Raw genomic sequence first — 13,414 nt, forward strand, 5'->3', positions numbered from 1 at the left:
TTAAACACATAAACAGGGTAGAAAAATAACCCCTGGTGCTACAGTGGAGTTATGAGGGTGCAATAACACTACATTCCAAAAGAGATGAGTACGTCCGCAGCCACCACAGAAAGACACTCAAAAGCCCACTTAAGCAGAGGCACCTTCAGAGTGCATGGAAAGTGCATCCATGTCAATATTGAACACACAGTTTAGATTTCACTCCGGGATCAATGCTGAGGCAATTTAGACGTTAATCTCATTTGCACTTGTGTTTTCTTCTCGGCCAAAGATGCTTTGGGCTGGCAGTTGTAGTGGGAGGTCTGCAAATTTCTGCATTTAGGTAGAATTTCAGGGTTCTTGTTAAGCTATGGTGTTTTTTTTTTTTTTTATTCCATGAGATGAGACTGACAGAAACCACGTTCATGCTGGCTTCGACTCCAGCGTGCAGAGCCAGCCGTCGACGTTCCCCCTGCAGAGCGGTTTGTAAACCGGAGCGAGGCTGGAATCTGTCTATCAGTCACCGTTCTGAAGAGGTGGATGAATAATGGATCAGAAAGAAAAATCACCATTCATCTGGCTGTAACCTGGCAGGTTTGGGCTTCAAACAGCGGAGGGAAACGGGCTTGTTCTGACACTGCTTATTGATTGCTGTAGTCCAGGGTCTCATGAGGGGCCTCCGAGGGCACATTTCCAGGGAACCTTTCCAAGGAAGCATGTTGCTCGTCTCCTGAAGTCCTGATTTTCCCCCAGCCGGAGCGCTGACTCATTACTACAAGGACCTTTTGCTGCTTTAAGTGCCCGGTTATGTAAACCTGGAGGGTCGGTCAGCTCCCATCATAGCTCACTTTCCTCTGGCCTAATGCACTCCAGCGGAAACAACAGCATGCATCGCACTCTTATGAAACATATCAAATCGTAAATGATCATTTAGATGCAATATTAATGCATGTTAATGTTGCACTTTTTTTTTAATCACCTGCGAGTAAAGATGAGGTCACAGTGTGGGCTTGTTTTTTTCCATAAACACTGAACAACATTTCTTTTAAAGGCTCTGAAATCAGTTACCGTGAAACAACACTTTCTGATATTACATGTAAACTTGGAATTTATTGTTCTTCTTTAGTTTTATGGGCAATAGAATTGAATCAGAAGCAGAATCCAGCTGATTGTTCACAATCTGTCATTATTTTAATAAGCGTTTCAGTTCAAGGGCACAGGAAAAAAAGCAACACTTTTGCATTACAAATCTTAACATTGGTTGCTCAGGAACGCTTCAGCTGCTGTCACATCTGGCGCAGCATCCTGCGCCCGTTGACATGCACAAACAGCTGGAAGCACTTTGCCGTTGGGCTTCGATACCTGTTTATTCGGCACATAATCCAAATGGATTTAATGTCATCCAAAATGTCTTCGCTACAGTATTTTATGATCATCTCAAGAAACAAAAACAGTGTTTAAAAAAAATAATAAAAAAAAACCTTCTCATGTCTGCAAGGAGAACTGTGGCAGGACTGTTGTGGTTACAGGGATCACAGGGGCCTGTGGGTGCAGGGCGAATTACGACCACCAGGGGTCGCTGTTCACAGCAAAGCGCATCTGGAGCGCAGTCCTGGAAATCTGTCGAAGTCAGGACATTTCAGGACCCCTACGGAGCAAAAAATGCTTGCCTAACCGTCCATGCAGACTAGGTGGTAAATGGTGAGTTTTTGTGTGTGTGTTGTATTGAATTAAACCCCGACATTTAGAATAACGCACATCAGATCCGCGTCTGTTTCCGTGTCCCACCTTTTACTTCCAATTATCGCAGGGGGCCGGACCGCTTACGAGACAGAGACTCCTGATTGGCTGAAGGCGAAGTTGACTCCAAACTCCGCAGCCCTTCGCTCGACTGTTGGTGAAGAGAATTCACGCCAGAACTCAGAAAGTCAAATTTCAGCAAGGGGACCCAGCGCGGAGCCTGAGGTAGGGGACGCAGCACAGTAAGAAGGCGATTTCTGCCATTTCCCCTCCTGTTTCAACGTGGCTTTGCAGTAAGAAGAAAAGGAGGAAAGTTCTTTTTTTGGGGGGGGGGGGGGATTAGTCGGTTCATCTCTGGCGCAACGCGGTGCTGCTGGCGCACCTGAGTCGCGTTCCCAGTTTTGCGCAGCGTCAAAACTTAAAACAAAACACACAAATCAAACTGAGCAACTAAAGTGATAATGACGAATTTCCTTCCCAGTATCATGTTTGCTGTGGCGGTTGTTGGCCAGTGTGGAATAATCCCAGAAGACCAGGTGTCGGCGGGCAGAGCTAATGTGGCTGCGCGGAGGAGCGCACCAGTCTGACGGCAGCTGGGAGTTGACGGAGCGCAGGAGTTTGGGATGCAAGAGCAACCCTAGAGCGGCCATCCTGTCCTGCTTTCACCTGGATAACACTCGGGCTGTCTGGAGCCATGGCCTCTGAGGTGGTGTGCGGGTTGGTCTTCAGGTTACTGCTGCCACTGTGTCTTGCAGCTGGTGAGTTTCACCCCTCCACTTTTTACGCACGTCACGCCCGTTAAGTGATCCGAATTGTATTTGAAGGGGACTTAATTGACACGAGGACGGTGTATTCTACAAAACTGGACATTTTAATCCTCAACATTTTATCATCTTGTGAACACAGGCTAGGCCAGAAAATGCCTTGACGCAAAACACTGATATTTAATAAAAAGTGACGCCTAAAGAGGCGGCAAAAACCTTAAAACCACCCCCCCAATATATTAGAAAAATCACTCAATAACAGCAAATGCTGTTGTTCCTTTTTCACTTTATAAACACAGTTATTTGATTGATATTCCCCTAGTTCAGATGTTAAAATGAGCATTTTTAACAGCCAAAATAAAGATGCTGCTGGTCCAATGTGATCTATCCACAGTTTATCAGAACTGTGTGGATTAGAGGAGCTAATCTGTGAGTTTCTAATGAGTTTTTCAGTCCAATATGTGAGCGCAGTGTTGGTATTTACAGTAATGCTGCCAGTGTTGGAGCCCGACAGGACAGATTGTTTCTGTCAGTGGAAGTTGGGCTTGATTCACTCTTTAGCTATGCAGCCTCACATCAGGTGATGATTCATAGTCAAACTTGGCAGCATGATAGACATTTTTTTTTTGGGGCTTCAGAGGAAATTCCGGGATTCTGCTGCTTTAAATGTCAGCGCTCGGGTCATGATCGCACGTTGGATGAGGCCTCTATGAAATGCAGCTTACTTTGGTTTAACTCTGTGGTTCGGCCACAAGTGAAAAACAATTAGTCCCAAACTGCTGCTGTGGTTCCAGTGTGGTGGCCGTGTAGCTTCTTTTAAAGCTAACAGCCTGCTTCTATAGATAAGCCCCACTCAGTATCACCATAATGCATCAGTTGTCAGCCCGACGCCCCCTTTATTTCCAAAAGCAATTGCGAGGCCATGCATTGTGTCCATTAATTCATGGAAAGTCGTTTTAACAGTATGAATTAATAATGCGGCTGCGAGGGAGAGAAAGATGGCCTTCCCCTTTTATCGTAAACATACCTTTAATATTTGATGTTTTTTTTTATTTTTTTTTTCAAAGTGCAAATGAGTGCCTGTCATTCACCGCCGCTGTGCACCGACACCGGCCGGATGGAGGAAATGCACAGTGGAAAGAGCGGCGGGAACGTCTCGCCCTTCTTCATCGTTCCTCCTCCTCCCCGACGCTCGAAAGATATCGGCTTAATTAGGCCAGAATGGGTTTAGTGTTAATCAATAACCATCAGTTCAAGTTGGGGGGGGGGTTCTTAATGCGGAGCGGACTTGTGGTCGGAAGATAAATGAATAGGCTTCTTGTCTTTTCCTCCATATTTGACGGTTGCGGTGATTTAGGAGCTCGTGGCACCGAACGCGCTGCATCATATCAGCATTTCAAACGTGCGACGTTGGTGGGACGCTGCCATTTTTGTCCTGTGGCAGCGGGAGACGTCTGAACTTCCTGTTGGCCATCTGACAGCACCTCTATTGAGGAGCACAGAGGTGCTGGGCCTGTGTGTACACAGTGCCTCCATACCACACACACACACACACACACACACTCACACACACACACACACACACACACACACACACACACACACAGCTACAGTTTTACTGATCAAATAGGCTGTTGTTTATGTGCTCGCCAACAGAATTCGAGTGCGTGCATGAGTAGCGATGTCCGGCGTGAGCTGATAAGCGTCTTTTTAAAAAATATATATTTAATTTTTGTTCAGGGTTCATTTGAGAAAAATCGTCTTCAGACATTTTGGCCGCGACAGAATTAACATGAATAAGAATTGCTGATAAATGCTCCTTAGTTTTGAGAGATTTCGGTCTATAGACTGTAGACATGGAAAAAAAAATTGAATCAAAATCCACCAACATAAGTAGAATGCTCCCAAAGTTATGCTAGATTTGTATTTTTAAATCTGCCGATTATAAATTTAGACCAACCTCTAAAATATCTTGATAGACTGAACATGAGCTTTAGCTCTTTGTGGCTAATGCTAATGAATCTGTTATAATCAGCTGCATTTAACAGTAAAATTCTTGTGTCTTTTGTTTCCATCATACTGTAGGGATAATATTTATTATCTTATTCTTCTATATTGTACTAGCATTACTTTTGTCTCCTACTTTATTGCATTATTTTCCTATTTAGACCCTTTCACAGACTCCATTTTTGAAGGAAAAAGTAGAGTAAAGGCGAGTGTTTTAGATGACAGTAATGAAGCCCCGGTTAGGTCAAACACAGACCCAGGTCAGTGTGTTTGACCTTGTCCTTGCGTGTTTGTGCACGTTGAGTACCGAGCCTTTAAAAAAATGTACTTGTTACCATCTTGGATTTTACTGCTGTCAGGCAAAGTTAGAATTTTCTTTCCCTGATTTTTACACAAACTCATAAATTTGATCGTGATTAAACCACGGGGCTAAAAAACGTCAGTGTAATAAGCTTTTTTTTCATGTTTAAGTCCTTTCATTGTCCACTCATCTCTTATCCTTATATTATTTCATGTCATTTATGTTCCCGGGCTCAGATAAAGGCCACATTTCTTCATTTCTCCTCGCGTGGTTGTTGCAGCAGTTTGTATTGGAAGAGACAAAAGCCCGATTCAGGGATACGTCCGCAGTGATCTGACATCTGAAAACAATGGGAGTTTATTTTCATTCCCCGAGTTCAAAATCCTCTGGCGGTGACTCACCCAGACGAGGCCAACGTTCAGGAAGACGGTGGTCAGCAGAGGGAGGAGAGGCGCACATTAGTACGTCCCTGTAAAGCCGCAGATGGACACTTGTAGCTCCGATCGGATAAATAATTAGAAACGGTAACAGTAACGGCAGATGATCCGCTTTAGAGTCCAGCCTGGTCATCTCTGCTCTCTATCTGAGCGTAATGAAAACAAGGAGGGTGGACTAAGTGGAAGGGCTCCAGCCTGGGAAACGTCAGAGCCAAGTCAAATGTCAATGAATAGGTCCATTGAATTTGTAAAGATAAATAAAAGCACTAGCGTAGCTCGTAGCCCTGAGACGTCAGCTCACCCAGGGGAGCACGCTGTAAAAAATGGGCTTGTCGATTTAACCTTTAAACAGAAGTTTGGGAGGTCAGACTGGGGGTCAGGTCAGACTGGGGGCCCAGGATCCTCCTAACCATCTCAGGATGTTCAGGGAAACAAGGCAGGAACCAGTTCAGCGAGTGGGAAGTGTGGAAATGTGATTCGGGGCCAAAGCGCCGGGTACACGACGGAGGCTTTCGGGAGGAGAGGAGTTTTTGAAGGGTTCGGCTTCGCGCGTTGACCGCCGTCGGTGTTTAGTCAGCAGGTTGACGCCAGCTGTTAAACTGGTAAAAGCTGGAAGTCGAATTGACTCCGGGTCCGTGAGGTGTGCTGCCGATCAATACGTCAATTAATGGTTTTTGGAAGTCATGTTTGCACTCAAGCATTTCATCTCTCAGCTCGTGTGTGTGTGCGCGCGTGTCTGTGTGTGTGTGTGTGTGTTACATAATCCAGTGACACATCCTAAAACAATCCCAACTTCTGGGCCCAGCTGTTACATTTGAGAAGCCACAACAGCCAATTTGTTGTCAGTTGAGGACATTTAGGATTCAGACCACCTAATTAGGGGCAATTAAATGATCAACAGGACAAAGTGAAATTCCAGAATAGAATTAGGCCATGTCATTTTAGATCTGATTTTCCAGACGCTGCCCGTATCTCCCTCCTCACACTGTACTTCCTGTTTAATCGCTGGCATTTCTTGGCATTCCCTTGAATGGGATCTTCAGTTCTTGACTGAAACTGCTGTCTGATAGGCTTTTTACAGGGCCGACCTCCAGCCAGCTCGGCTAATTGTGTCTCCAGACGCCCCGGACCTTTTCCATGCCTCAGAACAAACCCTTGTTCCTTGAAAGACTTGTTTGTGACGCGGGTCTGAAGAACCGATCCGCAGCCGTCTGGTTCAAGCTGCTCATTACAACAATCAGGCTTTATAGAGGGAGCGATTTCATGATTTCCACCACATGTTTTTCACGGGAATCCAGGTTTGGTTTATGTCCTGTCCAGCCTGCTTCTGCCAGCTCGTCCTCTGGTTTATTGTTAAATGTTACGTAATGCAAACAAGCCATAAAGAACTACTGAGTTAGTGCTGTTTATATTGTGTTGTCATTGATTATGATGGAGCCTTTTTTGACCCTTTTTTTTGTCTTCTTTCTGTCTCTGCAGCTTGCATGTTCAGGTACAATGCCCTGTCCTTCGTCTACCTCATCTATCTCCTGCTCATCCCGCTCTTCCCGGAGCCCACGAGCACAACGATGCAGGGTAAGATCGCCTCTGCCTCAGACTCCCACGCGCGGCTTCGGCTTTGTCCGCCCAAGCTCGACTCCCTTCCCAACATCGCTGTGCAGGACTCCTTAATGCGAACCAGCCCTTCTCCGGAGGACCTTGGCATGAAGCTGGAATTGGCACAAAGTTCAGTTTATGAAGAAAAAAATCGAAATCCAACCAGATCAGAGATTCTATCGTGACCGTAAACACTTTGGGCTTTGGAAAAGTCTTAAATCGGCAAAATAAACACTGAATATCGGTTTAGTAGAAGGGAAAAAAGGAGCTAATTCTATTGTGATTGCTCCTCCTCAGTGGCTGTAAATGCTGCTGCTCCAGCGGACTGATTATCTCCATCAGATTAACTTCATTACGCCCCCATCGACTCGCATTTCACAAACGCGGCGACTTAATCCGGCCGCGGTGATGAATGAAGCCGTCGGGCTCTGCGGCGAAGCGAAGGCCGCCGCTCGCCGTCACAGCGGAGGCGACTGCGGTGACCCTCGGTCTGTGGTCTTTAGCTGCCCCCCCAGAAAGGCTAAACCTAACAGGGGTTTCTTCTTCAGGCTGCACGCGGCGTCTCATGATACGGGACGGCACGTCGGAGGGAGCAGCGTCGGTTTAGGAGCAGAGCTGCAGCTGGAATAACAGCCAGGACGTAAAGCAGAGAAAAGGAACACTTTCATCAATAGTAACAGTCTCCTCGGAGGGCTTAAATACAGAGATTCATTGATTATTGACTTTCATACAGGTGTAAAGTTTACTGTAAACCAACGAGGTGCTTGGCAGAGCAGCATTTGCTGCCTGAGAATCACCTGCAAATGATTAAAAGTCACTTTTTCTTACTCCTAAACTACAGGCCAACAGGTATTTTACCCATTTCTGGTTCCCCAACAATCATTTCCACCTTGATGCTGATAGTTTTTTAATCATTTAGGGAAGCAAAAAAGGCTTTTTTTAAAAGAGAGAAATGCTTCAAATCTACTTTACGGGCTTGATAAACTAAAACAGCTGGATATTTGATTAAAATATCATTTAGTTTGGATGGAAATTGATTTAGAATAACCACTCAGGCAGCAGTTAATGATGATGTTTACAGAAGCAGATAATCCTGATCTGCGCTGATGCACACCAACAGCTCCGTCAATAAATAGATGTGCTGAAAAGACACATTTTTGATTCACCTTCGACAGAGTTGAGAAGGTATTTTTCTGCTTTGTTTTGATGGTCTGTTTCATTTTGCCTGTTGAACCTGAAAGGAGGCGCAGCGGTTAAATCAGTAGTTAATCCAAACCAAATGTTGAACATGAATAATTCAGGTTCTCCCTGAAAAGCCCACAGTTGCGCGAGGGTAAACGTTTGACTCTAAACTGAGCGGGAAACAAGCGATGCCTTGTTCAAACTCGTTGTCTGTGAATTTGCCCTTTAATTTAGAAAATTACGGGGTTTTGTTGCTCGGCCCAGCGAGGAGCTTTCTCTCACCGTGGAGGTGACGTCTCAGCTGTGTGCTGAAGGCGTTCCAGAAGCCTTAGAGTTGGCATGAAAGCTGATTTAGGACCATTTTTCAGTGTGATGGACGACTTATCGAGGTTAGCTTGTATGTAGCCTGTGCTAATTCCTATCAAACCAGTGTTTAACCAGGAGCTGACTGGCTGCTTTTATGGGCAATAAGATGCTAATTATTAGCAACGAGGGAGAATGAAGGACCAGGAAACCAAGACAGATGTCAAGGACGCACGCAAAAAAGCTCTCGCAAACAGGAAAATGGGCAGCGTGGAGCCAAAACAGTCGTGTTGACCTGAGCGTTTCCGCCAAATTGGATGCAGACTCTTTCCGACCTTCTCCGTGCACCGTTTTACAAGCATTTGTTTACCTCTGCGGGAAATCGCCACACGTCGCTTTCACATCGCCGTTCATTATCGTGCGCCGTTGATAAGGTTGACCTTTGACCTTGGGCTGGGTGGAAAACTGCCCCATTCTACCATTCGGGACGCAGCAGGTTCTCGGCCTTTTGTTTGTCTCGGACTCGGGACGTTTTCGTTTTCGCATCAGGAGAAGTCCCCCTGCGGCGAACGATCGCCATAACAACTGCTGAAATTATCCCAAACACCTCTAGGTGCGCTATAAAGCGGCATGTGTGGAGCAGCTGTGGCGGCGCCCGCCCATCCTTCCCTCCCTGCATCCGTACGGCCAACTGACTGCAGCTCTTCTGCCCCTCCAGGCCACACGGGGCAGCTCCTGCAGTCGCTCTGCTTCACCAGTTTGTCCTTCCTGCTGCTCCACGTCGTCTACCAGATCAGCGTCAGCAGCCTCCTGGCCGGCAACACCATCGCCTCCGACTTCAACTGTGAGTCCGCCGTTGATGAGTTTCAGTGCTTTTCCTTGAATATTCCACCGATGTCTCTTTTTTTTTTTTTTTAAATGGGGGTGACGTTTCCTTTTCCGGTGCAGCTCAGGTGGGTGGGGACAGTTGGAGGATGTAAACCTGACGCAGGAGATTTCTGAGTGCGGGATTAGTTTAAGAAACATGTAAACAAACGCCGTCCCGTCCTTTAAGTGATTTAATGCTCCAACACAACAACCCATCTGTCTGCCCCGTAGTCCTCATTTGATTTTGTTTGCCGGCTCTGAAGATCATTTTAACTTAATGACAAACACTGATTCGTCATTTTAATATCCTCACTTAAGCCTCTTCGGTCTGTATTTAACGCATTCCAACGTAACCCGCAAAACAAAGCGGGGTATCAGTGGCTGAACCTCTGCATCAAACTGATAAATTAGAAAGTTGCCGAGAGGCGCAGCCTGATGCTGCTGCGCCGCTGCAGTAGAGATAGCAGCGCCGGCATTGCTGTTATCTTTGCAGGCCAGGCTTGTGAATGTTTTGAAGGATTTCTCTTCAAATGCTGCGAAAACACTCATCAACGAGGCCTCCACCCAGATCATTTTTGCTCTATTTAAATACAGCTGTCTGTCATTTACCTTTATAAACCTGCTGAGGTGCGTTCGAGGGCTTTTTGTGTCGCTATTAGCAGCAGGTTTTGGATTTGGTGATCATTACCTGCAGCTTCGCTGGGGTTTACCTTTTATTTTTGCGCCCCAGCAGGAAGTCCAACATTGCCCTTTGTCTCTTCCTTTTTGGCAGACATTGATAAACAACTCCTCCTCTTCCATTTCCCAAGACAGCTTATATGTTTTTATCCTGCTGGCCGAATGCAGCAATGGCGAGCAAAAACATTCCCAACAGCTCCAGCTGTTGGAGGTCAGTGACTGGTCAGCAGATGATCTGGCGGCTTCCCCTCGAGTCGTCCATCATGTCCCTGCGCTGACTGGCCGTGGCTGGAGCTGCATTTACAAACAGTCACCAGTGTTTGGACAAGCCAAAGAGCGCCATATGGACGGAGGTCGCTCCGGAGCGTTAGTGTAGGAGTGTGATGTCCATCAGGTATTTGCTGGAAGGCACCTTTGCAGATGTCAAACGCTCTGCTCTGATAAAGGAACCTGCCCGTCAGACCTGTCTGAGGGCTCCCTGTTGGCCGTGAAGGTCTCACAGATGTTGTGGATTTGTCCCGGGTGGGCGGACTGAAGCGTCTGAAGAGTGGAACGATATCTGCGGCGTTTATCTGATTATTTAGGGTTACGTCAACACTCGCGGACCTCGTCTCCTTTCCTACAAACATCTGAAAAGGCCCCGACGTGTTGACTTAAGGCCCGTCTTATTAGGACCAGGCAGAACACTGCGAAGGAATTTTAAATTTTTCATCTGGCTCTGATACGGCTGGAGGAAGATTTGACAAATGTCTGGTCACAATCACGGCCTGGAGTCGCGTTGCAGAACTCTTTACTATCCAACAGCAAATAGCTTTTTGCTGGAAGGAATCCCGTGAACAGTCAACGCGTTTCATCCCTGCGATGCACCGAATGTAGCTAAAGGGCAACATCTGAGCTGAGATTTGAGACTCCGTGAAGGTAAATTTGTAGAATATTCTGTTCAGGGTTGAGGTCAGAGGTCATGTCGGGGGTTACTGATGAGCTCCTCCCTGCGCAGATCACTCCGCCTCGCGTCACCAGGGTTTGAAAGCGAAGCCACAGGAAGTGGAATTCAGAGGCTGGTTTTAAAATCCAAAAGATGTTGAAATGATAATGAATTCCTTTTCCTGGAGGCTGATGAAGCTGGTGTTCTGCTTTGGCAGTACAATAAAGCCCAAACCAAGTGGAGGCAGTTTACTGCCAGTGGATACCAGGAAATCTCTCTCTGAGCACTGGAGTTCACTTCAAACCAGTCCAAGCTGGGGAAATAAGGCTTCCATGACCTCACTAATTATTCAAAACGCTCGTTAATGGAGGATGTCTTACTGTGCAGCTCCACTTACCCTTGTTGATGGCGATATAACTAGAGTTGAGTTTTATATAAACTGTAAAAAACTGTAAAAATTCGGCACTCCGACAGCTGCTGGAGTATCAACATCTGTTCAGAATGACTGGGAGTTAATAAAATTGTTAGAGGCTGTTTTCTAACCAAACGGTCTGACTGATTCACTCACATATGTTTGTCATGTGTTGCTCCAGGTTCCACGTGGGAGAAATCCTTCAGACAAATTGGATTTGAGAGGTAAGACGTGGTCAAAACTGTAAATTATCTGTTACGGTCCTTCTTCTAGAGATGCTTTACGAGAACAATGTTAGAGTGTTTAGAGCCCAAATACAACCCCCCCCCCCCCACAACAAGGTTAAAGATGCTTTTTGTATTTATCCCTATGATGTGGTTAATAAGTGCCCCTGACCTGCCCCCGTGCGCATTCTTGATGAAGGTTAAACCCACTTACTACCAGTAATGAGTTGACGGGGTTATATTTCAACACGCTCCTCACGTCAGCGTGATCCTGTTAGATGTGGTTTTCTGTGTACGGGAACGTCCAAATTCAGCAACATCCTCCTTTTCCAGGTCCACAATATCCCTCTGTGAATTGTATACTGTAAGTAGCGGAAACAGAGATGCAAACAGCCCACCCCCCACCCACCCATATGCATTACAGCATATATACAATAGTTACAACTGGATTTGCTCCGCCGGCGGATCTTGGTGGTCTCGCTTTGAAGGCTAAGCCAACTCAATACTCAGTCTGACTGTCTATATTGTGAGAAAATGCGGCTCGGCTGTAATGGATCTGTGTTCTCACCTTTGCCAGACAATTTACATTGAATCCTTTGGAAATGATTGGCTCTCTAGCAAGCCTGACCCCGGCTAACGTTAGCATTAGCCTCAGAGCTAGGATATCATGACGCGCCACCCTAGAAAGCACTCAAAACTGTTGCCGATGGTTTTGTTTATGACACTTTGGATGATGCTGTCTCAGTTTCGGCCGACTGTTTCCATCCGTCGCCCCCGTGACGATGCGCGAAGCACATGGAAACAGTCCTCTCTGTTTGAACGCCACACCAGCTGCGAGATGCTTACAGTAACTATTTAACCGATATTTTCATTGTGATGACAACTGCCCTGTTAGCCTTTTTTATAAGAGCGATTATGTAACCTTGAAATGACCGAAACGGGCAGTAACGCAACGCAAACCCTCGGCCATTGTTTTCTTTGCGGCCGATACATGGCCACATATACGTTTTCCCCCTTATAAAGAACTTAATAGTGCTTAAAACTCTTTGGCGGCCGAGCACATGATCCAGTGGGATGGTTGTAAAAAGAGAAATCGAAATTGTTCTGGATGATAATGAGTGGTTTTAAAGGCGTGGAAGCCTGCAAGTGATTTTAAGGACAATTTTTACTTGCTTTAATTGTTCAGGCAATCATGACACCTCGTAAAAGTTGTCCTCAGGCTCCATTTAAAAGCTTTGAAATATGGCGTTACTTTGTTTTTGACGCGGAGATAAACCGAGAGGGCCGCAAAAATATGTTTTAAAGTCGATGAAAAGGACAATATGCGATTTATCCCCCAGTTATTGTTTTAATCCAGGTCAACTTGAACCCATTTTAAGGTTATTGGAAGGCTTCAATGCGGGGGAACATGTTCTCCCGGTGCAGCCGGAGAGAAACCCCACGCTCCATTGTGGAGTCTTGGTTTGAGTGGAATTTCGTACACTTGTTAACACCAGCGCACTTAAAAAACAGCGAGATTTCATTAAAGTGGGTGGTGCCGCAAATAAAAGCCGAAGAATTCAAGACAGCACACTTAAAGAACATATGAGTCACGGAAAAAACAGACCAGGTAGGTCTGGTTCTACATGGAGCCGCAGCAGGAAATACTTTTATCCACGAGTCTCTACAAACGTTCGCCCCGCACATCCGCTCTTTTATCTGAGAACTCCCGGTTCCCCGTGTCTTCGTCCCCTCTGAGCTGAAGGGGATGAGATGAGGCTCTGTTTTCCATGACCTGTCCTCCTCACGTGTTCCCCTGTGTCCTCAGCGTGTTTGGAGCCGATGCGGGAAACGGGATCCGAGTCTTCATCCCCGACATTGGCATGTTCGTAGCCGGGTTGGCAATCTGGCTGCTGTGTCGCAGCCTGGTCCTGAAGAGGCCGCCCGAGGATATGGCCCAGTACAACGCCGACTTTGACGCTGAAGAACAAGTGGGTTTTAAATCCACGTCTGTCTTTCT

General features: G+C 46.3%; 1 protein-coding gene across 15 annotated transcripts in view; it reads left to right on the forward strand.

The window, feature by feature from the left end:
* The first annotated feature begins 1,791 nt into the window (after positions 1-1,791).
* piezo2b (piezo-type mechanosensitive ion channel component 2b) overlaps positions 1,792-13,414 on the forward strand; it is a 47,500-nt gene continuing 35,877 nt past the window's right edge. For 11 of the 15 annotated variants that reach the window (XR_003887098.1, XR_003887099.1, XM_029831707.1 and 8 more), the window contains exons 1-6: positions 1,793-1,944; positions 2,201-2,477; positions 6,708-6,803; positions 9,028-9,153; positions 11,373-11,415; positions 13,223-13,385. Coding sequence is in view for 12 of the 15 variants with exons in the window: in XM_029831707.1 (XP_029687567.1) it covers positions 2,414-2,477; positions 6,708-6,803; positions 9,028-9,153; positions 11,373-11,415; positions 13,223-13,385 (492 nt within the window). In the remaining 3 variants the exon portion in view is untranslated. Of the gene's footprint in view, positions 2,013-2,200; positions 2,478-6,707; positions 6,804-8,922; positions 9,154-11,372; positions 11,416-13,222; positions 13,386-13,414 lie in introns of those variants that run through there. The other 4 variants (XR_003887100.1, XM_029831708.1, XM_029831709.1 and 1 more) reach the window with 4 other exon arrangements.

This window comes from Takifugu rubripes, chromosome 22, assembly GCF_901000725.2.
Source record: "Takifugu rubripes chromosome 22, fTakRub1.2, whole genome shotgun sequence".
Classification (NCBI taxonomy): Eukaryota; Metazoa; Chordata; class Actinopteri; order Tetraodontiformes; family Tetraodontidae; genus Takifugu; species Takifugu rubripes.